The sequence below is a fragment of the Otolemur garnettii genome, unplaced genomic scaffold (assembly GCF_000181295.1).
Source record: "Otolemur garnettii isolate 467f Iridium unplaced genomic scaffold, OtoGar3 scaffold00109, whole genome shotgun sequence".
Lineage (NCBI taxonomy): Eukaryota > Metazoa > Chordata > Mammalia > Primates > Galagidae > Otolemur > Otolemur garnettii.
Genome location: NW_003852504.1, coordinates 6476317 through 6503493, shown reverse-complemented (window position 1 = coordinate 6503493; position 27177 = coordinate 6476317). Strand labels below are relative to the sequence as shown.

General features: G+C 36.7%; 1 protein-coding gene across 2 annotated transcripts in view; it reads right to left on the bottom strand.

The window, feature by feature from the left end:
• PHF6 (PHD finger protein 6) overlaps positions 1 to 25766 on the bottom strand; it is a 49694-nt gene extending 23928 nt beyond the window's left edge. For both annotated transcript variants that reach the window (XM_023517371.1, XM_023517370.1), the window contains exons 1-6: positions 25614 to 25766; positions 23698 to 23742; positions 21527 to 21710; positions 21198 to 21299; positions 5079 to 5212; positions 4765 to 4808 (exon numbers count right to left, since the gene is read on the bottom strand). In XM_023517371.1, the coding sequence (XP_023373139.1) occupies positions 4765 to 4808; positions 5079 to 5212; positions 21198 to 21299; positions 21527 to 21664 (418 nt within the window). In that variant the 5' untranslated portion in view covers positions 21665 to 21710; positions 23698 to 23742; positions 25614 to 25766. The remainder of the gene's footprint in view (positions 1 to 4764; positions 4809 to 5078; positions 5213 to 21197; positions 21300 to 21526; positions 21711 to 23697; positions 23743 to 25613) is intronic.
• Positions 25767 to 27177: the final 1411 nt, after the last annotated feature.

The window sequence follows — 27177 nt, the reverse complement described above, 5'->3', positions numbered from 1 at the left end:
ATTTTTTTGCCTGAAAGATTTAAGAGTAAGATGCAGACATGATTCCCTTTATTCTCTAAATTCTTCAAAACCCAATGAATGCTTTTTTAACAATATACTGAGTTGACAATTTGGTCCTTCTGGAACTACTCTCTTCCTTCCATTGGTTTCTAGGACTTAAGGCACCTGATTTTCCTCTTCTCTCCAGCCATTTCTTCTCTCTCCCTTTGCAGGCTCATCATTATAGACCCAGCATTTAATTCTTAAAGTTCCTCAAAGTTCAGTCCTAGGCCATCTTCTCTTTTGAACTCTATCCTTAGGGGACTTTTCCTTCACTCACTCACAAAGATACAATCATCTACACTCACACTTGGCAATTTTCTATCTCTAGCCAAGATTTCTATCCTGAGAACAAGAACCATATAAATCCATCTGTTTATCTGATACTTGGATAGCTCACAGTATCTCAAACTCAACCTTTCAAACTTAACTCATCAACTTTCCTCACAAGCATGCTCCAACTCTACCATTATTTAAGTAAATTGCATTAGTAGTTACCCATCTTTTTAGTGCCTGAAACCTGAAGACATCTCCAATACATTTTCTCCCTCATCCCTATATTGGATTCTCCTTCTAAGTCCTATAGATACTACCTTTGAACACTCTATCAAATCTGTCTACTTCTGCCCACCCCATAGTTACAATCCAAGCCTTCTATAATTACTCATCAGGATTCCTGTGATAGGGCCATTCTCCTCTGTGTAAAACCCTCAAATGCCTCCTGTTGTCCTTAAGATAATATCCAAAATCCTTACCAATCTGACCCATGCATTCTTCTCCCAATCTCATCAGGTGCCATCCTAGCCTTTACTTTCATAGCTTTCTATCAATTCTTTAAAAGCATCAAGTTCTTTCCTGCCTCTGAGTCTTCAAAGATGCTATTCCTTCTGCACTGAATGTTCCTCTGATCCTCTTTAGTCTTTTAAGAATTTAAATGAAATTTCCTCATAGGTCCTCCCAAACACATGCTCAGAGTATCCTATATTTCTCATTCATGACATTTATTAAAATTGTAATTAACCAGTTAATTGTGCAACTATTTAATACGCATTTCTCAAATTTAGACTTACAACTCTTTGGGAGTAGAGACTTACCTATTTTATCCCCATATCCCCAATTATATAATAGGCCTGGCACATAGTGGGTGAAATAAATTTACCAGCTTGTGTATAATTCTAGAGGGACCCTGTACTCAGCTGCCACCATCAAAAGGGGAGATATTATTATGAAAAGACATTTTTTCTTATATGTTTTAAATCATTTTTTAGGCCATCATCATTAATAGGTAAATATATATAGCTCCTGGGACTGGCATTCTAATAGTCTAGTAACATAGTGATAGCTCAAAACTTCATCAAATGGTTAAATACCTTGGGCTATAGATAAAAAAAAATTGCTTCTGCAAACTCATAATTCACGTTTTTTTCTAGAGCAAAACTGAAGGTATAGGTTTTAGGTATTGAATATTCAATAATATTTTATTTATCATGGGGAAATTAATATAGTATTATGCAAATATTCTCAAATCTAATATTTCAACGTTTTTATTACATAAAGTTAACGTAGCAAACTGAATTATATAGTTTTTATCATATTAAGAATTTGTAAAGTAAGTATTAAGCCACAGATGGCAAATGATCAAGAAACTGTAGCCAGGTGCAATGGCTCACGCCTGTAACACTGTAACACTCTGGAAGGCCAAAGTGACAGATTACCTGAGCTCACGAGTTCGAGACCAGCCTGAGCTAGAACAAGACCCTGTCTCTACAAAATGACTGGGTTCTGTGGTAGTAGCCTGTGATCTTGGCTACTCCAGAGGCTGAGGCAAGAGAATCACTTGAGCCCAAGAGTTTCAGGTTGCTGTGAGCTATGATACCACAGCGCTCTACTGAGGGTGACAAAGTGACACTCTGTCTCCAAAAAAAAAAAAAAATTTCCACAGGTGTTATTTGTTCTAGAGACAGTACCTGAAATACAATCCTATACTGCCCCCCATCATAAATCACAATTAACATATGTTTTTCATTAGAACAACTGAACAATTGGAAGTTGTTTTTGATCAATCACTCAATATCAATTAAATTCAAGCTAAATTAATGTGATAAAAGACAAAATTCCATAAATATAAACTCTGTAATACTTTTAAATTATAAAATTATGCTTCAGGTTCTATAACATGAGTATAAATGTACTATGTACACCAATGATGCAAATAGCCCCAATGTTCTATAGATGTGAAGCCAAAATTCAAATAAATTACACCACAAATTTGAAATTGTTTTAAGCCTGTCATTTACATTTAAAGAAAAGTTGCTTTGAAAAGTATGAATTTAGGTCTAGCTATTAAATTTCAGAGCAAAAAGGTGGTCAAAATTATAGTAGAACCTTCACAGTTGAGGACCTCACTACATTAACTACCTCCGTATGTTTACATAATTTTCATTTACCCTAGGTAAGTCTTCAGGGTAACAAAATCTGCCCTATACAGGGTGTACTATAACCACGATCAAACAATAGAAGTATTTTAAATTTAGCAATAAAATCTTCTTTAAAAATTGCTGTGTTAACAGTTAACTTTGTGAAGATGAATGTGTCAGTACCCTGCTTGAAAAGATACAATTTAATTATACCAACATTTTACCAACACAAAATCAACCTCAAGTAAATTAAGATTTTTTTTGACTTGACAGTGTTCCCTATATTGTGAGTTTGAAGTGTAAAAGTTTACTATAGCATTCATTAAGAATATATGAAGCACATCTGTTATACCTAATTATGTCTAACAATACTCCAATCCCCCTTTTGCTTGTGATGCTATGTTGTGGGTCTGGAGATGAGGGAGGAAGCATTTGGTGTTAGCAGCTATCTAGGAGAATGCAAAAGATGTTTTGGAAGTAAGATACTTTCGTAAGAAAGAAACTTTTTTCTACTTAACAGAACACAAAACATTTTTGTGACCAAATGTGTGTAGGGGTTTTTCCCCACACACCAAGCAATTCTCCAGCAGACATCCTATAATTTAATTTAATTCTGACACTACCTGGAGATAGCACACATGTACGTATCAGTACAGTAGGCCTAGTTCCTTATATTGACCACCTCCGTATGTTGACCAGTTTGTTGCAGTCCAGTGGGTAGTCAACTTACATAGGTCCTACTGTAGTATTCTACAGTCTGCAGTGACTTTTCTCTACCACTAGATGGTACTATCAGCTTCAGAAATCTAGGGAATAAAATAGGAGCCATTTATATTAAACAGTATATATTAATCATCCTTCTTAAATAGCTCAAATGTCCTATCCCACTATGCTCATATACATGTATTCATCAGATCATGAGTCTCAATCTTCACCTTAACATATATGGTCACTATAACTTAAAAATTATCAAATAAACACACTTAAAATATGAAGTAATAAAAGGTAGGAAAGTTTAATCTTTGACAAAGGATTTTTTTTACTTAATTCTAGAATTAAGTGAGAAAAAACAAAACCAGAGGAAAAGCACTATAAAGGTTTTTCAGTCGTACTTTTTCATCTCAAAAACATTCTCTTATTATTTATCTCATCTGCTTACTTTTAAAACTAGATTTTGCTAATGACTGTATTTTTAATCAGTACTTTAAAGTATTTGGATTAGTCTGGATTCCAGAAGTAGAAATAATACTATTTTGTATTATAAAAGCCAAGATCTAAGAGATCAGAAAGGGCCACAATTTTTTTTACTTTTTAATTTAGATTTAATTGCTTTTAAATTTTATTTTATTTTATTAAATCATAGCTGTGTACATTAATGCAGTCATGGGGTATAGTGTGCTGGGTCTATATACAATCTGAAATATTTTTATCCAACTGGTTAACATAGCCCTCATGTCATTTTCTTAGTTATTGTGTTAAGACATTCATATTCTACATTTAGAAAGATTCACACTTACCCTTATAAGATGAACCATAGGCGTGGTCCCACTACTCATCATCCCTCTACCCATCCTCCCCCCTCCCCTCTCCTTCTCCCCTTTCCCCATATTTTTGGGCTATAATTGGGTTATAGCTTCCATATGAAAGCTATAAATTAGTTTCATAGTAGGCTGAGTACATTGGATACCTTTTCTTCCATTCTTGAGATACTTTGCTAAGAATATTTTCCAGCTCCATCCATGTAAACATGAAGGAGGTAAAGTCTCCATCTTTCTTTAAGGGTGCATAATATTCCAGGGCCACAAATTTTAATAACCTATCTCTAGTAGGCAAGTCTTTTGACAGAGGCTAGGCTCGAATCCACCACCTCTGGTATATGGGGCCAGTGCCCTACTCCTTTGAGCCATAGGCGCTGCCCCACATGTGAATTTTTTAAAAAAGTACTATAATGCAAATAAGAATTTAACAGAAAATGTGATCACAAAATGTACTAGTACTCCCAAGTTCATATTATTTGTAATATCTACAGTAGTAAAATCTCAAATATTATCCTTACACACATATATCCACTAGCATCATTTCTTACATAAAGATAAACAAATTTTCAATGTACATTTTAAGAACTTTGAGGTAAAAACTTTCTTAAAAATTCAAAAATCTTTTTCACTATGCACATTCATTTAACACTTTTCTAAATTTTTAAATGTACTTAATACTGAGATATATCTTATGGTAAAAGTAATATAGTATAATTTACTCATTTTACTCAAATTTTTTCTTGGAACTGAAAAGCGGCTGAACGACGTACCTTCAGAATTATGTGCAGTTTTCTTGTGTTTCCGGCAATAAACCCTAAAAGAATGAAGAATTTAAAAAATTATCAAGTGAGCAAACTAAACTCACTTTTCAAATTAAGAAAATGACCAGTGCACTTAATCCCATTCACAAGCTGGATTCAAAAAATATTACATGTCCTACACCATTTCTATAGGTATGAAATTCCTTATCAAAACAACCTTTAAGAGATGATGAAATGTTTTGAAATGGGAAAAAGTTTTATAAAAATTTAAAGAGAGTATGATTGTTACAAAACAAAAACTTAAAGAGAAGTTAAATAATTACATGTAAATTCCTTGTGAAGGCTTCTCTCGTATTTGAGCTTTATCATGCAACGCACAGTGGTAGTGGTATGTCCTGTGACAAGTTTTCACGTCACAACCAATTGTTGCTCCAGGACAATGGCACAAAGAACACATCTACAGCAAAATAAAATAGTAATATTAGCACGTGACTTTTTAAGGCTATATCACGTTAGAGGCATATCAATTTCTGTCAAGAAAAATAAATTAGTTACTGAAAAAATTTGTAATTAATGTTATTTTTTTCTCTCTCCAAAAAATACTTTGAATACAATTTTTTCTGAGGATATTTTTCCCCATGTTAAATAAAAAACTGAAAGAGAAGTTAAATAACTGACAAAATTAATAGAATATGATGTCTAATTCCAGAGAAAAATTATCCTTAAAATTAGTACTCAATCAATGAGAATTTTGGGGACAAAAAATCTCACACACTATTTGAAAACCTGGTAAAATCAATTTAAAGTGAGAGAAAGAGGATAAAAAATTAGGTAGTTTGTCCTCCCTCTTCAGTTTGAGGGAAGGTAATTTTTTTAATAACTCAACCTCTGTCAATATTTTATGATGCCAGGTTATACTGTGAAAATATGCTTGTCTCCTTCAATTTAATCTCTTACTTACCTCTTGTGTTATGAATTCAAGCAAACAGATAAAAGAACATTCTTTTAATATATTTTAATATACCTTACCTTCTGTTTTTTATTGGATAATTCATATCGATTTACTAGTTCATGCTCTAGATTTAGAAAAAAAGTCCTTTAAAAGAAATACATAACAATCACTGTCGGTGGTTTTGTTTGACATGTCACAGTGTACTGTACAGAATGAACTTTTAATGAGGCTATTTCCTAAGCTGTAAATGTCATGCCAAAATAGATTCACAATAAGTAAATCTTAAATACTTGTAGTTTGTTTCTTGTTTGCTAGATACCTTGTTCTAAACTGTTCCCATTCCTCTTTATTAATCAGAACATAAAGAACACTTTTCATCCTAACTTTTAGATTACTTAGCCCCTAAGCAATTTTGGTATACCAAAAGACTAATATAAATTCCAATACAATTTCTTATGTTTTTCTAAGTCAAACACTCAAACTCTTTCTCAAGCTATCATAAAAAATACTCGTATGTGTCATAAACAGAAACACTCTCGATATAGTTACTTCTCAGAAAACATGGGGGCTGGTGTCATAATTACTACTCAAGAAATACCCCACTTCCTTAAATAAATATAGAAACTTCAAATTATAACTGTACAAAGAAATACTGTGCCAAATTATCAAGCAGGGAAAGCTTTTGGATGTCTTCATAAATTCATAAGGAGGTAGCGCGTTTGAACTGCAACTTAATCATGAGGTTCTATTATTTTATGTAGTAGAAATTACATTTCTGATCTAAAATCATACTTATAGAAATTTTGGAAAACGCAAAAGAACACAAGTAAAATTAAAAAATGAGTCATATTCATCAAGCAGAGATTCCTTATAATGTTACAATGCTCATGTGAAATATTTTTTGTGTGATTCTACATATGCTATTTTGCAACATAATCTTTTGACTTAATAAATCGAATATTATCCAACATCAAGAATTCTGCTGCAAGAAGTTTACCTTAACACTTACACATAAAACAGATTTGGATAGGTACACTTTGCGAAAACTCACTGAATTCAGTTAGCAAGCAAAACTAAAAGGAGAGGTGCTGTTAAAAATACTGTATTGAATTCAACATTGGCAAAGACACAGTGAGATGGGCACTCTTATATACTGCTGTAAATTGGTACCCACTCCTTAAAACGCAATTTCCTTTATTTATCAAAGGCTTTTTAATTTGTATAATCTAATCTAATAATTTTACCTCTATAAATCAGGTCAAAAAATAATTAGACTTAACCAATTCATGTACAAGCACATTCATTGCAAAATTATTTAAAACAATTCAAATAGCTGGCCAGTATGGAAAACAACTGAAAAAATGTTAAATAAATTTAAGTATACACATATGAAGGAATTTGTTTGTTTGTTTGTTTGTTTTGTTTTTGGCCAGGGCTGGGTTTGAACCCACCACCTCCGGCATATGGGGCCGGTGCCCTACTCCTTGAGCCACAGGCACTGCCCAAGGAATATTCTATATTCATTGTTTAAAAAAAAATTCTAATGGTACAGGAAAAGATTTACGTGTATTAAGTGAAAAGATGAGGCAGGATACAAAAATATGTGAATTATGATCCCAAGTGTGTTTGTAACATATATTCTTTGAAAATAGGTGGAAGCAAATATAGCAAAATGCTGACTGGCTATTTCTGGGTAGTTTTCTTTACAATTCCCCATATTTTCTTTCCTTTTCTCTCTCTCTCTCCAATTTTTTTCTTTTGAGACAGACGCACTCCCTGTGCCCTGGCTAGAGTGCAGTGGCATCACTGCAACCTCAACTCCTGAGCTTACGTGATCCTCTTGCTGCAGCCTCCTGAGTAGCTGGGAGTACAGGGGCATGGTACCATGCCTGCATAATTTTTCTATTTTTTGTAGAGACAGGGACTTGCTCTTATTCAGGCTGGCCTCAAACTCCTGAGCTCAAGGAATCCTCCCACTTCAGCCTTCCAGGGTGCTAGGATTACAGGGTTGAGCCACTGTACTCAGCCACAATTCCCTGTATTTTCTCATTTTTTTTTCTATACTGAACAAAAGTCCTTTTATATGTAAATTTTTTTTAAAAAATCGGGAATACTCAGCAAATGTTTTCTTTTTTTTTTTTTTCTGAGACAGAGTCTCAAGCTGTCCCCCTGGGTAGAGTGCTGTGGCATCACAGCTCATAGCAACCTCCAACTCCTGGGCTCAAGCGAGCCTCCTGCCTCTGCCTCCCAAGTAGTTGGGACCACAGGCGCCCGCCACAACGCCTGGCTATTTTTTGGTTGCAGCCGTCATTGTTGTTTGGCGGGCCCAGGCTGGATTTGAATCTGCCACCTTAGGTGTATGTGGCTGGCGCCTTAGCCACTTGAGCCACAGGCGCCAAGCCAGCAAATGTTTTCAATACCTTTCTCTGAGTTTGGTGAAAATGAGATGGAAGCTGAAAGCTCAAAATATATCAGAATTGTTGTGGGTTGATTATAAATTCAAATCTGCACAATGTAATTTGTTTCAGGCTGCTACAGTGAAATGAATCTACTATGCAAATAACCAGGTAACTACAGCAACTTAGAACAGGTGATATTTTTTAAAGCTTATTTTTATTGTCAATTTCACTCAAGGAAGAAGAGAAAGAGAAAGGCACACTAATAAAAATATTTTCAGGCTCAATGCCTGTAAGCTCAGCGGCTAGGGTGCCCACCACATACACTGAGGCTGGGGGGTTAGAACCCAGCCCAGGCCCTGCCAAGCAATAATGACAACTACAACAAAAAAATAGCTAGGCACTGTGGCGGGCCACTGTAGTCCCAGCTACTTGGGAGGCTAAGGCAAGAGAATCACTTGAGCCCAAGAGTTTGAGGTTGCTATGAGCAATGATGCTACAGCACTCTATACTGAGGGTAACAAAGTGAGACTGTCTCAAAAAAAAAATATATATATATATATAAATATTTTTCAGAAGGGAAAATTCTTTTCAAGATTAGGAGTAGGAATTTTGCTGAATTAGAATTTATAGGCTCTATTCTACACAGCATTCATATGCAAGCAGTCAAATTTGTGGCAAAGTACTAACAAAATGGCAAAAAATATGCATACTAATACCAAAATAGAAAGTTTACATTTACTTGCTTACCTATGAATGAGAAAAGGAAAAATAACTGCTGTCTTCATTCCAACTCCTGAAATAATGCTTTTTACCTGAACTCCTGTGATGCTTAAGATACATAGTGTTCATTTTGCCTCTTGCAAGTTGACTCCCTTATATGGCTAATTATTTTTATAAATGTATAGATTCTATCCATCAATTCCTTCTAGAGTAGTTTTTGTTGGAAGACTAACACTGTGCCTTATGAAGTAGTGCCTATAAATGTTGACTGTAAGCCTACTCTGTTACTGAAGATTTTAATATGGCATATTTTTCTCATTCATGTTGCTAATACTTGCAGATTTAACATAATTATCTTTAGGTACTTCTAAAAATATTTAAACAGTCTGACCTAGGATTGAGAATGGTAAAACTGAGAACTATCCAGTTGAAGGACACACAGTGAGCAGTGGTAAGAACGGGGTAAAAGATTAGCAAGGTTGAAAATTAAGAGGAGATAAAAAGAAAAATTAAAGAAGCTGGGAAACCAGATGGGTGGCTAGTATGAGTTTTTTTTTTTTTTTGAATGTTATGGGAACTACAACTAAAAGATAGAGGCCCTCCTGGCTGGGTGTGGGGGCTCTCACCTATAATCCTTTCACTCTGGTAGGCCAGAGGAGTGGATTGCTTGAGCTCAGGAGTTTGAGAGCAGCCTAAGCAAGAGAGAGACCCCATCTCTACTAAAAATAGAAACGAAGACCAGGAGCAGTGGCTCACACCTATAATCCCAGCACTCTGGGAGGCGGAGGTAGGTGGATTGCCTGAGTTCAAGAGTTCGAGACCAGATTGAGCGAGAGTGAGACCCCTGTCACTAAAAACAGCCAGGTGTTGTGGGAGGTGCCTGTAATAGCAACTATTTAGGAGGGTGGGACAAGAGAATTGCTTGAGCCCAAGAGTTTGAGGTCGCTGTGAGCTGTAACGGCACAGTAGGCACTCTACTGAGGGCAAAAAAGTGAGATTCTGTGTCCAAAAAAAAAAAAAAAAAAAAAAAGAAAGAAACATATTAGGAAAGCATTGTGGCAGGTGCCTATAGTCCCAGCTACTTGGGAGGCCAAGGTAGAAAGATCACCTGAGTCCAAGAGTCTGAGGTTGCTGTGAGCTATGATACCAGGGCATTCTATCCAGTGCAAGAATGAGACTTTGTCTCAAAAAAAGAAAAAAAAAAAGGCCCTTTCTTGAAAAAAAAATAGAATTGGAAAATGGGCCCCCTACCTACCAGTTGGTTGTATCCTAGTAATGACATCCAGTATCCCCTTTACACAAACACTTGTTCTCCAATTTGCCACAGTCCCTGGTGAGCCCTCTCAGCATAAAGACTGTCAGCTGCCATTTATCATTATGCTCGTACTGTATCCATGGCTCCCTCAAATGTAGGAAAATTAAATTTAACATGACAAGAACATGTTTTTCAAGAGCAATGGTAGATCCCCCTCACCCTCCCTAAAAAGGCCTGACCCATATAATCAAATATTCTATCAACAGATAATTTCCTGCCCCCCAATTTAGGTACACATCTTAATTCTCAGGTTATCCTGCTTGAATCCTGATACCAAATTCTTGGCTTAAATAGAGGTGAAAACTTCTTCATTGATAATGATTTTTGTTTTATTTTTACCTCTCTATTCGGTTTGCTACACAGTAAACCCAGTAAACTTCAATAATTTATTACCACCTCCAAGGTGGGAATACCGAAAAAACAAAAGCAAAAAACCCAAAGACCTTGCCTATAAATCCTAGCACTCTGAGAGGCCAAAGAGGAAGGATTGCTTGAGCTCAGGAGTTTGAGCCCAGCCTAAGCAAGAGGGAGACCCCTGTCTCTACTAAAAATGGGAACACTAACCTGCAGTCCCAGCTACTCTGGAGGCTGATGTAGATCACCTGAGCCCAAGAGTTTGAGGTTGTTGTGAGCTATAACACTGTGGCACTCTATCCAGGGTGACAGAGTAAGACTGTCTCAAAAAAAAAAAAAAAAAAGGTCCTGTCCTATTACAGATATTTGCATGGCATCTCCATGGTATTTTAGAAAAGTTACATTAACTTAAGGTTAAGTTGTGCCACATGAGCTGAGTCTCAAGGAGCTGACCCACAGATGAAAGAGGAACTGAGTCATGCATGAGAGGAGACACAGGAACAGAAAGGACCATGACTTAGTTAAAGTCTGATAGGAGCCGGAGGCTGGGACATACCTGCTTCTCAGTCAAGTGGGCTAAGGCCAGGACTGAAATTCAGCTAGCAAAAAGAAGTCTTAAAGAATAAAAGGGAAATCATTGCTTTTTTCAGTGGCTATAGAGGAGTAAAACTAAAGTTAAGACTTCTAACTTCCGAAAGGTTAGATATTGCCTCAGGGAATGGAGGGTGGAAGGGCCCTCTACAACTTAGCTTTGTCTAGCTTAATTGCCCCATTATTTACTATGCATATCATTAACTAACTGACTAGCAGTGTACAGATACAAATTCTCTCAGCCAAGTAGTTACTACTTTCAGGAAACCGGCTTCAAATGCAGAGAGAATGAAGAATGGAAAGCAGATTACAAAAAGAGGCCAGGTTCCTGAGCCCGTAGGCCAAAAGAAAAAATGCCAAGCACTTGGACCAGAGAACTGGGTACCTAGGATATTTTTACAGGAGATAAAGTTCTCCTTACAAAGGTGTTTGGTTTTACTGCTTTGTTTTTAATAACAGATAACATTACCTCTGGTAAACACTAGAAAGCAGGATAGTACCATTGGGACAAGTTTTCAGAAATGCCCCCCAAATGCTCCTTAACTCTAGGTTCATTGCTTTATTTATAGTAATATCTCACACATTCCAATACTTAGAACACAGAATGGCCTCTGAATTATCTGGTTAACTGACAGCCGTCCAATCTATCTGTTAATTCCTAAAAAGGATGCCACTCTGTGGGAATGTGGAACATGAACTGATAACTGTTTCTATTTGATCCTATAGCTACTATTATTTTACAGTTTTTTTGTTTGTTGAAGATATTTATCATAGCACATTTTTAAAAAATACATCATTTTGAGGGCTTATAAAAAACACAAACTTAACACTACTTAGAAGGTCTAAATGGAAAGCCAGAAAGCAACAATGAAATCTGAAAGCTGTCAAAGTCAATGAAAAGTAATAAGCTGATAGGCTGCTTGAAAAATAGATTAGGACCTTAAATTCCAGGGGCTTTCTAAAAATAAGGCCACTAAAAAGTACATGTGAAGTCTTTACTACAGTAACAGACTAAATCTAAGCAGTTACTGAATAGATCACTTCAGACATCTTAGAAATCAGAGGGAAATGAGCTAAGCCTATCATGTAAACCTAATCTCCTGAACTTGCTCTGAATTTCACATACTCCAACACCATCCAACTTTCTGAATCATGATTGATGAGGAATGTAAATTCTCTTATTCTCTTGAAGTTTCTTTTATCTGAAAGGTTCAGACAGACATTTCTGAGCTCAGATCTTTATGCTTAGGTTCTTCTCAGGTGTGGGTTTGTTCCAGTTGAGAAATTATAAACGATCATGCTGCTGACTGTATTTTATCCGTGAAGAACACCAAATACCCATCCATGCTCAAGTAAGTATCGAGACCTCCCCCCAAACCAGACATAAATTATTTTATATTATTGGTTTTGGTTCTCCTCTATTAGCATAAGGAAATGAGAATTATACAATGACATTAATTTACAGTATTCCCAATTATAAAAAAGTATTTAAAAAACTGGGCATTAAAAAAATAATAGCCAAAGACCAAATTTCTCTATTATTACACTTTAAGTTTCTACTTTTGACCTTACATTCATTCTGCTTAATCACCTCAAAAGCAAAGTTCACTTTAAAATAAATGACAAGTAAAATATCTGCATACATTAAAATGAATCTTCACATCATAATTGGTGCTCTCTAAAAGAAATTCACATTTATATGAATACATTCACAATGCATGTTCACTTAATGACAGAAATGACAATGAGGACACTGAACAAATCTTCAGGAAGAAAATTCACTTCTTTCCCTCATAAAATATCCTAAGTAGGTGTCCTGTGGGGCCAATTCAGCCTGCTACTTGTTTTTATAGATAAGGTTTTATTACAACACAACTACCTTCATTTCTTTGTGCATTGTTTGTGATTGCAACTAACACTGTTGCAGGAAGACGAGGCCCAACAGAGAGAAAGAGCACCCAAACACCATGTTTATAAGAGGAAGGGTTTATTCATCGGCTGGGAGCTTAGGGCGTAGGAGAATTCCAAATGGCTGCGCTCCCAGACTGGCTTGCTCTTTCCCTTTTTATCGACAGTCAAAACGTTTCAACCCACAGGTACCCTTCTCACTGGCCAGTCTGAATTAAGGAGATGCTATTCCAACCCCTACAGATCTACAGGATTTCACGGAACTTGGAAATTTCCAAGTTCCAGGAAGTTAAGTTTACAAATTCCCAAGAGCTGAGTCACCATAGAGAGGACCTCGAAGGTGTATCCTTGTGGTGTCCTTGAGAAGACCTGTTCTTCTACACTTCACCCTTCTCAGGTATCCTCTCTTTAAGATCACAAGGCTTGCAAAGGCTTAAATATTGTCAAGTCCTTTACAGAAAGTCTGTCAACCCCTGACCATAACCAAGGGTGTTCACCAAAAATCACCCGAGAACCTTTTTCAAAAGACATCTGTCTGCAACCTTCATCCCTCACTTCTTTTTCTGATTTAGTAGAACTAGCTAGGTACCACTGCTCTAAGACACCTGGCATCTTCTGCTTCTATGAGTGCAGAAAGCAAAGTGGCAGCATTCTATATGATGCAGGTGTACCATTTTCTCCTTACTGAATGCTATATTAGCTACACACTACTTTAGATTAACACTGGCATTTAGTACTCGTTTAACATGTTTGACCACTTCCCCTCCTCGAAACTCTTCCTCCATTACTCTCCTGGTGGAACACATTTCAAATATCACTTTCTATGGAGGCTTTTGACTTCCCAGAATTAACTGTGATCCCCTTTCCCAGTTCTCCTATAGCATTCTTTACACAAGGCTAACCCATATTTATTCATGTTTACATTCAAAGTGGCTAGCATTATGCTTGGTACAAAGTTGGCATTCAATTAAGTATGAAATAAAAGTAGACTCTGTATGACATGTGGGTATTGACAAATAAGATACCTAAGGAAATAACAAAAATAACACTATACTGGGGGAATAAAGGTTGAACAAACATGAGAATTCTCATGTTTGGGCATGCACAGCTCTCCATCATCTGGAAGAAATAACAAACCTGTTTTTTCCCTCTAGATTGCACTCTTCCCTTTTCAAACTGCTAAAAGCTGCAAACACCAGAAAAACACTGATTAACTAAAATGGACAAATTTTATGCTAGGCCATGACTTCCCTGGTCAATTTCCACCTAGCTCATTATTGAGGCTTCTCATTATTATCCAATTGAAGCCTTTTTTTTTATCTTCAAATTCAACTGAAAAGGAGCGCCCACTTGTTAGAATGCTGCTGAGCACAAAGGACACACAAGCACCATGTTAAGTGTTGTCCATGCATCACCCCCATGTGATCCTATGCTAGGCACAGAGAATACAGTATTACTCTCCTACCATCCACAAAGCAGTAAAGAAAAACTTGTGCATATGTAACAAATACAATGCACATTGTGTTATACTGTGTTACAGACACAAACTATAAAGTTTGAGCAAGACCTCAAAAACAGACAGGAATTTTGAGAAGCAGCTAGGAGGAAAAGAGAACACAAGCAGAGGTACATGAACAGCAGGGGAGACAAGCAGAGAGAGGATGTCGGGGAAACTAAAGGAGAACGAGATAAGGATGGAAAAGGCGAGTTAATAGAGGACTTCTGCATGATACGTTGAAACCTCTGGGCATTATTTTGCATATAATAAGGAATCACTACATGTTTTGAGTTAGGGAATGACATAGCTTTTAAAAGGAGAGATCAGCAACTGCTAGGGGTAAGTTGGAAGGACAAGATAATGGCTGGATATAGGGCAGCATTAAGAAAGAAAAGGGGCAGCGCCTGTGGCTCAAGGAGTAGAGTGCTGGCCCCATATGCCAGAGGTGGTGGGTTCAAACCCAGCCCTGGCCAAAAAGAAAAAAAGTAAAGAAGAAAAGGCAGAGACATCTGAGAAATAGAATCAACGTGATCAACCAATATGGAAGGAGAAGGTAAAGGATGCAGAAAATCAGGTTTCAGGGTGGGGGAAGTAATGAATACTGGTTTAGACAGGCTGAGTTTAAGATGCTCACAGGAAGACATCTATGTGGAAAAATATGCTGCCATCATTATATTTCTTTACAGTGACTAGTGCATATCACTTGTCTCCTGAAAAATCCTCCTTTCCCCTTCCTTTTTCTCTATCAGAATTGAAATTCCTGTGTAATGTTTAAAGATCCTGCAATCATCACACCTTACTCTATGCTAATGCCTACCTCAACGACCCATTCTGGCATGGCTAACGTATTTCCTAGTCTTACTCCATTTACTTATTATTTTTAGGGTTTCTTTCTTTTTAAAAATAGACAGTGTATAAGCTCTGTCACTCAGGCTAGAGTACTGTGGTGCAATCATAGCTCATTGCAATCTTGAACTGGGCTCAAGCAATCCTCCTGCCTCAGCCTCCTGAGTGGCTGGGAATATAGGCACATGACACTGTGCTCTGCTAATTGAATTAAATTTAATTTTTCATAGAGATGGGGTCTTGCTATGTTCTTCAGGCTGGTCTCAAAATCATGGGTTCAAGCAATCCTTGGGCCTTGGCCTCCCAAAGTGCTAGGATTATAGGCATGAGCCACCACAGACACCTCATTTCATTTTTTTAAACCTCATCAGCTTTAGGAAGCCATCTTTTTTTTTTTTATTGTTGGGAATTCATTGAGGGTACACAGAACCAGGTTATACTGATTACTTTTGTTAGATAAGGACTCTCTTATATTTGTGTCCCACCCTCAAAAGGTGTATCACACCCCTTGACCCCCCACCTCTCCCTCCTTCCCTTTCTCAGCTCTCCCCACCCCCCACTGTGTACTTGGATCTTAATTGTCCTCATATCAGAATTAAGTACATAGGATTCTTATTTCTCCATTCTAGGAAGCCATCTTAACTACCTAAATAGGCAAGGCTCCTCTCAAACAGAAAAAGGTATATACCATGAATGTCTTATATGCAGTCATGGCATGCCCAATACCTAGATCATAAACTCTTAGACACCATGTTTCTCTGGGGTGGAGTAACAAAATAAATTTCATGTAGAATCGGTCTTTTTATTTTCAGAGATATTTCAAGAAATATCTTGAGGGTAATCAGAACATTCTTACATAGGATATATATAGGGTTTCTGTCCTAAAAACTAACAAGATAATGCTATTAACAGAACAAATCAATTAATAAGAGTCTGATTATATCCTAAATCCAACACTATTTCCATCTTTATTAGAAAAGTATTAAGCTCTAATCTGTGTATTTTTTATTTTTTTTAATCCCTGTATTTTTAAAAATATGATTGTGGGTTGAGTAGCTCAGAAGATAGTTTAGTATACCTGGTGATTAGGAGTTCTGTTTTTGGAGTCGACTGGCCATGGATTCAAATCCCAACTGTGCCCTTCCCTAGCTATACGACCACAGCCAGGTTACTTACCTTCTCTGAGCCTCAGTTTTCTCATGTATAATGTAGAGATGAATCTCAGAGTATGACTGTGTAGATTTAATACAACTATGTATTTAGTCCCTGGCATATGTTAAGTGCTCAACAAATATTAGCAGTTTCTCCTACCAGAAAAAGTAGAAAAAAAATTTCAGATGATTTTATAAGACATGTTTAAGTAAAATTTAGTTTTAAAAAGGGAAAGTTTAGGAGTGACTTGAGGACAGTCATCAAGTAAGAAGAAAAAAACACAGCTCGGCGCCTTGTAGCTCAAGCAGCTAAGGCACCAGCCACATACACCAGAGCTGGTGGTTTCAAATCCAGCCCAGGCCTCCCAAACAACAACTACTACAACCAAAAAATAGCCGGGTGTTGTGGTGGGTGCCTGTAGTCCCAGCTACTTGGGAGGTTGAGGCCAGAGAATCACTTAAGCCCAGGAGTTGAAGGTTGCTGTGAGCTGTGATGCCACAATACTGTACCCAGGGTGATAGCTTGAAGCTCAGTCTCAAAAAAAAGAAAGAAAAAAAAAAGAAAAGAAAAGACCCCAACTAATTCTTAGGGAAGGAGACAGACCTAGAATAAATGACTTTAAGAGAAATACTTCAGTTATACAGAAGGATGAATTTTTGAATTCTGAAGAGATATGTACAACTGGTTCTGTTTTAGGTTACAGACAGTCACCAAGTTACAAACAACCAACTTCTGCACAATTTACACTTATGAATGGAGGTGATTACAGGTAATAAATATGCCTGTTCCAATTTACATAGATATTCAACTTAAGAACAAACCTACAGAACCTATCTTGTTCATAGTGTGGCAACTGCCTGTACTTGGGTAGAATCACAATTTCTTGACTATTTCAAGGACAGGGTGGACAGAAATCTTATCTTGGATAGCAAGTAGGTAATTCTGCCTAAGGGAAAGGAAGGTGAACTAAAAGGCTTTTTGAACTCTTTGTTTTTATAGTTTGATATGTATCTGACACAGGTAGCAATTAGAACAGTAGGTATCCAATGTAGACGCTCCTAGGGATCTCACCACCTAGCTTTATCCAGAATATGTTCTTCAAATATACTCTTCTCAAGTGTTTCCTTAAACAAATTGCAAAAAGCAATGATAACTCACAATTTTACTTGGAAATTCGCATTTTTTGGCTAGATTTTTTGGAGCATAAGAATAGACGGTGCAGATGTGATGTCTCCATATGGCTTCAGTAGGAACTGGAAATCATTCTGGAAAAATATGTATCTGTCTAAACTACAAAAACAGGGCCTCAGTGATAAATGCCTCAGTACTCTGGCAAATTTTTCCTGGTCTGCCTTGGTGCTACATACTTAAAGATGATGAAAAGAGATGAATATATTCATGCAGAATGGCTTTCCTCTGCTGATCCTTGTGGCTGATGTGAAAACCTTGGAAAATTGCCTACGGCAGCAGGAACACAGAAACCACACACCCACACCTCCTGCTCCACTGAACCCTTCTATCCTCGCAAAACTGACCCACCTGGCCACCAACATACAAAGGCTTTTTTGCCTCAAGCCCCAATCTCTCTCATTTCTTTTTCTTTGAGGAAAATGAGCAGTTTTGGAGCCAATACCAGGTACAGACTGAAATCTGTCTGGAAAGCATTCACGGGCCAGCACTCCTGTTTTCAATGATTATTCATGACCTACTTTTCACCTAGAAATCCAGATGAACAGGCCAAGGCCAATAAGCTCATGGGATAAAATGCCTTCAAAAGTCAATTAGAGAAGCTGATTATTAATTTTATATGTAGCTTATCTAGTTACATGAACGTTCTCCACTTTTTTCCTTTCCTTTTATTTTAATTTATGGCCCTTTTATTACTTAGATCAGTCTACACAGGGGAAAGTAAAGAAGAAAACTAAAATCTGGAAGTTTGGTTAGTTAACATCATGTCATATAAAAATGCTGGAAGGTGTCCCAAAAGTCACCCCTAAAAATATTTACAAAATATTTTCTATGTGTTAGCCACCTCTTTGTAAAATTTCGTAAGGAATATTTTGTAAATGAAGGTACATTTACCTACAATTTCCCATTTTCCCTATGTATGGCGACTTTAGGGGTAACTCGGGACACCTTGTACAGGAAAAGGAGGACCACTGAGGGCTAAAAATAACCTTAAACATTATTTCAAACTTAAACATATAAATTCTGCCCTCCTATTTCCTACGTTAAGTTATTTAAATTCTGACACTGTGGAGAAAGGAAAAGAAGCAAAGTAGTTGTCCCTTTCTGCCACTATTTCTCAAAGCTGGACGTCCACAGCCTCAAAATGACACATGAAACACTCTTTCTAAGATAACTCTTTGTATCTTTTGTAGCACTTTTAGTTATGCAACATTACTGTTTAGTTAATGTGTTATGTAGTGGCAGCCCAGTATACTTTTCATTAGCCTACAATGATATTAGCAATGCCTTATCTTTATTTATAAACAGTTACTACAGAGGTGGCTACTATTTATCAAGTCCTAACTACGTGCCTAGCACCAGCCTAAATCCTATATATTCTCTCTTTTAATCCTGGCAATAATTCTGGGAGGCCAGTACTGTCATTATCCCCCTTTTGCAGGTGAGAAAAACATGACCTAGAGAAGTAAATAACTTATTCAGGGTCACCCAGCTAGTGACAGAGTTGGGATTCAAACCAAGGTCTTTTATGATAACTTGTGGTTTCAACCTCCAATATTGTTCCACTCCTTAGATCAAAGGACAAGTTATTTATAACATAAATTTGGAAAAAATTAACTCCTAACATTATAACATTAAAAATTAATCAAAACAGGGCGGCACCTGTGGCTCAAAAGAGTAGAGTGCTGACCCCATATCGGGAGGTGGTGGGTTCAAGCCCAGTCCCAGCCAAAAACTGCAAGAAAAAAAGAAAGAAAAAAGAAAAGAAAAAGAAAATATTTTAGGTGGTGCCTGTGGCTCAAAGGAGTAGGGCGCTGGCCCCATATGCCAGAGGTGGCGGGTTCAACCCCAGCCCCGGCCAAAAACTGCAAAAAAAAAAAAAAAAAAAATTAATCAAAACAATTTATAAAAGCAAAATTTGTATAAACTTCTGATGTTTTCTTAACAAATGGGTCCAAATAAATCAAATCTCCATTGAATTTAGCAATGCTACCAGGTATACGCTGCTGCTTCATGTAACACAAAAAACTACATACTGCGTTTGTTAGTAATATTCAACATTAGGAGCCCAACTCCTCCTGTTCTGACTAGAGGAGCCACATCAAATGACAAAAATGCCAGGTCAGGATATAGAAGTATTTTCCAGTGATATTCATAATGCCAAGGAATGAATAACCACTTTCAAGTAAATAGCATTCTTTCTTTGTATCTGCATTTGTTTCAAGGACTAGGAAATAAAAAACATTGTTCTCTGGTTCTCAGAAATCAGCACACTAAATAAAAATCATGTTTTTAAAATGGAGCTTTATATTACTACCTACGGTTTTGAGGGTTGAAAAGATTAACATTTTCAGTTAAGGACTTACTACAACAAAAAAGTCCGGCTTTCTGACCTCTGGATTCTCACTTGTACCAATACTGATACTAGAATTTGACACTATTCTAAAGCAAATTTCTTATGTTACTTTTGAACTTATATTTATTCATATTGCTTTTTATCTATTATTATAAGACTACATTTCAAAAAATATTACTCCTGATCATCAAAACCATAGCACCAGGCGGCGTCTGTGGCTCAAGGAGTAGGGCACCAGCCCCATACACCAGAGGTGGTGGATTCAAACCTGGCCTCGGCCAAAAACTGTAAAAAAAAACAAATAAACCAAAAACCAAAAAAAAACCTCCATTGAAAACCGTAGCACTTATCTCATCACCATTTCATCCAAAAACTGTCTCAAATTCTTTGTGAAATAAGAGGTTATACAGTGACTAAAAACATAGATCTGTGTCTTGCCAAACTCGTATTTTAAATAATGGAACACTAAATAGTGAAGCTACTGAAGGTAAATTTATGTATGTAATTTCAACAAAAAGCTCAAAATGAGAAAACTAAATGAAAATAAATCTTTCCATTAATTTAAATCATAATGTATCATAAATATCAACTGAGATCACAGTACTTTTCCAGTAGAGCATATTATATCTTACCAATTTGATCACTGGTAGAAAAGACAACTACAGGAAAATTACTCTAGCACAGCTTCACAAAAACTCCTGTAATGTTCACTGAAAGTTATCCAAAGTCATATATACTGTGTTATATACCTCAATCACAGTGAAATACTTTGTTCAACAAGTGCTAACATTTTCTTCTTGAGAGGGTACTGTCATCTTCATTTGTAATGACAACTTTATGAAGAAAGATGAAAATATATCAGAATTATGAAAAATGTACTGGAATGAATACATGATATATTCAAATTAATCAAACTGCTTGTTTTCTAAGTAAACACAGCCTCCAAGAAAACTTTGTTTTTGAAAAAACTGAATAATATTAAGTCCTTTTTCGTTGAGTGGTAAATAAGTTAAACCCAGCCTTGAATTTTGCTGGCTCAGAAAAAAAACCTGCAGTTTAAAATTAAACTCAGTTAGTAACACAATGCACTCTAAAATAAGCAATTTCTTCCTTAATGAGTTCAAAATAATTTTTATTCTCAAGAGGCAGAAATACCAACTTACCAGCTTTGTGCCTCTTTTAATTTCCTTTTGGACATCTTCAATAGAAAATCCACCAAGACTTTCATTATCAGAGTGTGATGATACCAAAGCAGATGAAAAAAGCTATAAATTACATTAAAAAATTAAAGTTCACATATAAATTAGTTACAGCAAAACAGTGAATAAGATGTTAAATTTAAAAGGAAATTTTCCAATAAAAATGTCATAGCATTAGTGATAAATCATTGCTTACAAATTTAACTGATTTTTCTTTTTTAGTATTCAGGAATATTCACATTATTATTCTTGTGAATGATTTCAAGGTCTCTTGGTTGCTGCAGTGTACTTACCATGCACTTATGGTGTGCTGCCACCTTCTGGTTTTCAGATATTAGTAACTGTCCACATTCCTTGTCTCTATTTGACTTACAAAAGCCACATTTGCGCTGTCTTGTAGGCCCTTTTTTCTGTTCAACTGAGCTTGACATGATTTTTAAACTGCCTTTAGAATGCCACTTTAAGCCTTAAGAAATGCTACAGAGAGTAAGATGGGTAACAAAAGAGTTAATTTTGGTTTAAAATCCTTTTATACATATTCATGTAAGTTGTTTAATGTTTGACCTAGGTTTAAATAATACATTTTCAAATAGCTAGTTTGTATAGGTGAACCAATATTTAAACCTAAGACACCTCTGTAATAAATACAAATAGATAACTAAAAATGAAGTTTAGAGTAATTAAGAAAAATCAAACTGCTCCCAAACTAGGAGATATGTGAAAGAATTAGAACCACTTCTATGTGGATAAAAATGTACAATGTACAATAATAAATCATCACCTGCTGGCATAATGAATGTAACATATTTTTCATGTATAGCTGGGGTGCCCCTTCAAAGAAACAAAGAATTATATATCTAAGAATAGAGCAAAAACTACTAATAAAACTATAAAATATTCAGAGGTAACAGAATTCTGTAACTGCACAATTTCTTAAAAGTCCACATGTTGACAGAACAATAAAAGTAAAATGAATTTACTCAACTATAACTTTTGAACACTTAAACTTGATTTCTGAGTTTTAAAAAATCATGTATATGTCTTTAAGAAATTATTTTTTACAATTCTATTCTTTGTTCACGTAAAGAAAAAAACTAAGCTTCTAACAGTCTTTTTTAAAATGCAGGCTTTAGGATCCAATTATTCATAAAACAGCTATATTATATGACTCTAAGATTTACTCCAAGACTGCTTATTAATTAAGTCACAAATGGATAGTGGTTTTCTAAATGTAGTAATTTTCATACTTAAATTAGTAGTACTGTGTCCAGGAAGAAATGCTTTTCTGAATTAGCCTTAAATTTGGTCACATTTTAATTACAGATAGCACAGTATAGTCAGAAAAGGGAAGAAAAGCTCTAACATGGAAGGTTTCAGATTTAGATCATTGATCTCAACATGGATTCTTCTGAACAATACTAACCAAATTTAAAATTCTGGACAATTCTATGCAAATTTAAAACCAGTTATCTGATTTGTGTAGCTTTCCCAAATCAACAGGACTAAGCAGTTCAAGTCCCATACACAAAACACTTCATGACCAATAAAATTTCAAACTTTTGTCTTAAAAAAAATCAATGTACTAAGTCTTTTCCATTTTTCTACATATTTGAACATTTTCATATTACCATGCTGAAAAAATTGGCTAACACTACATTACAGCTTTCTGAGAACCATTTGCTCACCAACAAGAATAGTAGTAGCTGGATACCAACAAGTGAATACCTACAAACCACTCAGTGTTTTTCAATATAAAAATTCAGACAATCAAAATTTAACATGAAGCCACAAAGAAAACATGTCTAGGATTTTCTTTTAATCAAAACTTCAAAGGCCCTGACAGTCGCTTTGATGGCGTTAACAAACTCTTAATGATATCTACAATTTTAACTACCTCAATCTTCCAAATGGCAAAGGATACTTTACAATAGTATTGTATTCATAGCACTGGCTGTGAAGCTGATTGACAACAGGCAGCAAATACTTTTAGGATTAAAAAAATAAAGGACATAACAAAGAAACAAAAGAAAGAAAAGGGGAAGTGTGTTAGCATTTGCTCAGGCAAGTATGTGTTTAGTTGCTTTATCAAGAATATAGCTGCCCAAATTTTTAGAAGTAACTATGCAAAATACCAAAATGCACTAATAGCACCATAATTTCCTATTTGAGTTCTAAACTAGTTTTCCTTACTGCTATGCAATGAATAGCAGTACTCTAAAATCACTGTAATATATTCAGCATTTCTCCATGTCATCCTATTTGTATAAATGTAATCTGTATAGACATCTTTAATGTGCAATTTCTATACAAATCTTAACACTGGCTATAAAACTGGCTTAAGATAAAGAATACTAGAATGGAAAATCACTCATTATTCTTAATATTAATTCTGAAATGCCATCCCCCAAATTCCAACCATATTAAATTCTATCTCTTTCGATTTATGAACGGTCAAATTTCTCACCCTAATTTTGAGAATCTGCCTTCCTAGACACTGAAGACCCGAAACCTAAAAGAGAAAAAAGGTACACTTTACTTTGCATTTAAAAATATTCTACTGCATTTTTTTCTGTAATCGGTTTAAATTTAATTTCTAAAGTGAATAGAGCCACACAGAAGTGCAAATAAACCAATTAAAAACTTTCCCCAATGTCCAATGACTAAATGGATTTTTCCACTAAAATTCAAATAATGCATCTGTGCATATCTCGATTTTTTTTTAACAGCCTCCTTGTAAAGCATGAAGTGGAGAACATCATGGAAACAATGATTCCTAGCAAAAACGTATTTATCATAAAAATACAGATTTTTATCTAATACTGTCACATTTGTCGCGTCTAATGAAGTAGAATGAGGGCATTCCAAGGACCAATACTAAGGGGTTCATAATAATCCACAGCTACGTGGCATTTTAATTTTAGTCTAAAACGCTTTTCAGGGCATGTACAGATCAAAGTTTGATGCTTTCACCCAGTGAAACATGGTACTTAAAAGAAACATAACGTGGAAAATGCTACAAAGCAGAAATAACAAGGCAACAGTAGCAACATAAGAAACAATTTAAATATCTAAAAAAAACTAAAGCTACGAGCAATCAATGCATTTCTCATTTTGCAAGATGCTGTGAAGCACCAAGGTAGAAATAATCTGAAACATCAAAGAGAGCATTCAAGAATCAACTCAAGAGCTCATTCAAAGCCTGGTTTCTGAAAGAGCATTTTCATGGGGGGAGGGGGGGAGAGAAAAAAAACCAAAACAAAAACTGCAGTTCCGGAAGATTAAAACACTCCACACGCAAGCTAGTTGAAATATATAAATCAAAATATTTAAACGTGATCCCCAAAGAAGCAGTATTTCTATCGGTAAAGTTACAGTATACAGAAATAAACGAATAAGAGATGTACCGGAAGGGCACCTGAATTTGGTTGCACGGTATTATTACATGCTTCGCACTGCTTTTTGCGGTTATTCAAAAGGAAACTAAAGGAATTTTCCAGTTGTTTTAAGCCCAAGGGTCGAGAAAGAATCTGTACTGTATGAATAAGATCTGACATTACGTAGTAAGCTCATGAAAATAAAAGGTTTTTCAAAAACAAAAGATTTTTCAACTTCCACGCAGAATATCGAAACGAATGGAAATTGCAAAAGAATGCAGCGCCGTTCGTCCATATCATAAAGGATGGTACACAGAACGTACTCGATCCTCTCCGTTATTTATTCCCCAATACACACTGGACTCCAAGATCTCTCTCTAATCAAGCGCTAAAGTCGCAAAACTATCTTCCTCTAAAACACTTCAGCAGGTTCCTTTCAGTCGTTAAGTCAGGGTCCCCTAATTGTCCTTTCCCAATCTTCCCAAATTCAGGAAAATATCCTCCTACCACTTTCTTTACGCCCCCTCCCCCAGGAGTTCGCCCTTTAACAGTCCTCGCTGTAAGGTTTGCCTTATACCTCAGTTTCACCCCTAATTGCCCCCACCCCAGAGATTTTTTTCTCATTCTTTAAAGCTAACCCTCTTGCCATCCTAACAATTTTTCCCTTCCTCTTCCCAAACTGGGAGTCTCCCTCCTTCCCAAATATGTCTTAAGAAATGGCAAAGACTAAAAATTCCCAATTTTTCCCTCCTCAAATGTTGCGACCCCTCCCCCGAAGTCTACGTTTAAACCTAACGTCTCCTTCTAGACCTTCAAAACACTTTCTCAGCAGCCTCTTCGCCAAGTACCTACAATGAACGGCGCTTCTGGGGTCCCTGACAATAAAGCGAGACCACCAAGAGTCCCCTATAACAACGGGCAGGGGCGGCGGCCTGGCCACCGCCATCCTCCTTGTCTTCTCCCGCCGGGCAGAGAATGGGGGGCCCAAGGTTCTGTAGGGACTCACCAGCGGGGCCCAGAGGCGGAAGGCAAGAGAGAAGCGCCAATAAGGGAAAAGAGAAAGAAGTCGGTCTCGGTTCTCCGGCAGCGCCTAAGAGCGGAGCTCTGTCGCCGGAGGTTGTTTCCTTTCATTCGAGGAGAGACGGGCTCGCGGAGCGCCCTTACGTCGCCCCCCTGGCACGTAACGACCCACACAACGTTCATACGTCCTGAGCGCGCCGCGGGCTCTGATTGGCCGCAGGGAGGGGGCGGTTGAAGTCGTCTAACTACCACGCATGTGTTGTACAGGCCACCTCCTTTACCCATCGAGGCCTCAGGCCCCGCCTCCTGCTCGCGCGCGTACCTTCTATTCTCCGCTCTGCTGCTCCGCCAAGTGTTTGGGGACAGGATCTGAGGAGATAGAGAAAGAGATTCAAAGATATCGCTGTGGGTTGGGCGGAGAAGGGGCAGGGTTGGGACTAGAAACCGTTGGACAGGGGCCCTGGGTAACTGGTTTTCAACAGTGATTCAAGTGGGTAGGCCTTATCCTTTGCACTTGTTCACTGAGGCCTTTTCACATCCATTATTTCATTGTACTCCTGTGGCATCCCTTTGAAGTCCCCCGTTCGCCTCATTTTACTGCCAGGAAAGACTGAGAAGCTCCTAGTAGAGGCGACCTGCCTGGAATTCAGTCCTTGGGCGAATCATTGTCATCTCTGTGACCTTAAACAATTTTTTTGAATGTAAAACGGATAAAAATAGCACCTCACGGGTTTATTGTGAAGAAGAAATGAGAGAATGTAACTGAAGCATGTATTAGCATCTCTGGCATGTAACAGACTGTATAAATGCTGGGATTATCGTAATCAGAAAAGATAATTGATTTTCTTTATAATCCATACAAGTACACCAGGCACCCAAATCAGTGCTTTCCTTTTTGGTGTACTGTAGCCAGATTGCCTGGTTTTGAATCTCAGCTCCTCCACTTCTAGCTCTATGACCTTGATCACGTTATATTACCTCTCTGCCCCTCAGTTTCATTTCCGGTCCAAAATGGAGATCATAATGGGATTCATCTCAAAAGATGGGTCTGAGAAATGAGTTAGTATATGTAAATCACATAGAATAATGCTTGGGCACTAGTATGCCCTATATGAGGGCCAGCTTTTGTTATTTTCCACTGGTCTCAGATTTAAAAAAAAAAAAACCCTAACAAATCTGAAAATTTAAAGATGCCCTTATAGTAGCTGTTTTTCCTGCAGTGAGAGGTGCCTTCCTGTCGTTTTGATCTAATGCTATTTCTACATGTTTTCATCAACCTTTTTATTTGTCTCTACAATGTCAACCTTAAAGTATAATCCCCCCCAAAACAGTGACTTTGGTGGTGTAATATTTATCCTTTCAAATAGGTACTTAACAGGAGTGAACAAATCAGCCATTTATCTGTAAGGAACCCTTAGCCTTTTTATTCAAAGCCCTGTGCTGCGAAAAGGAGTGGCTAAGGATTAGCATAAGAAGATCCAGAATATGTATTCCAAACATGGTGTATATGAAAGCAGGTTCCCCAGCATCATTTTCTTCTTCTTCTTCTT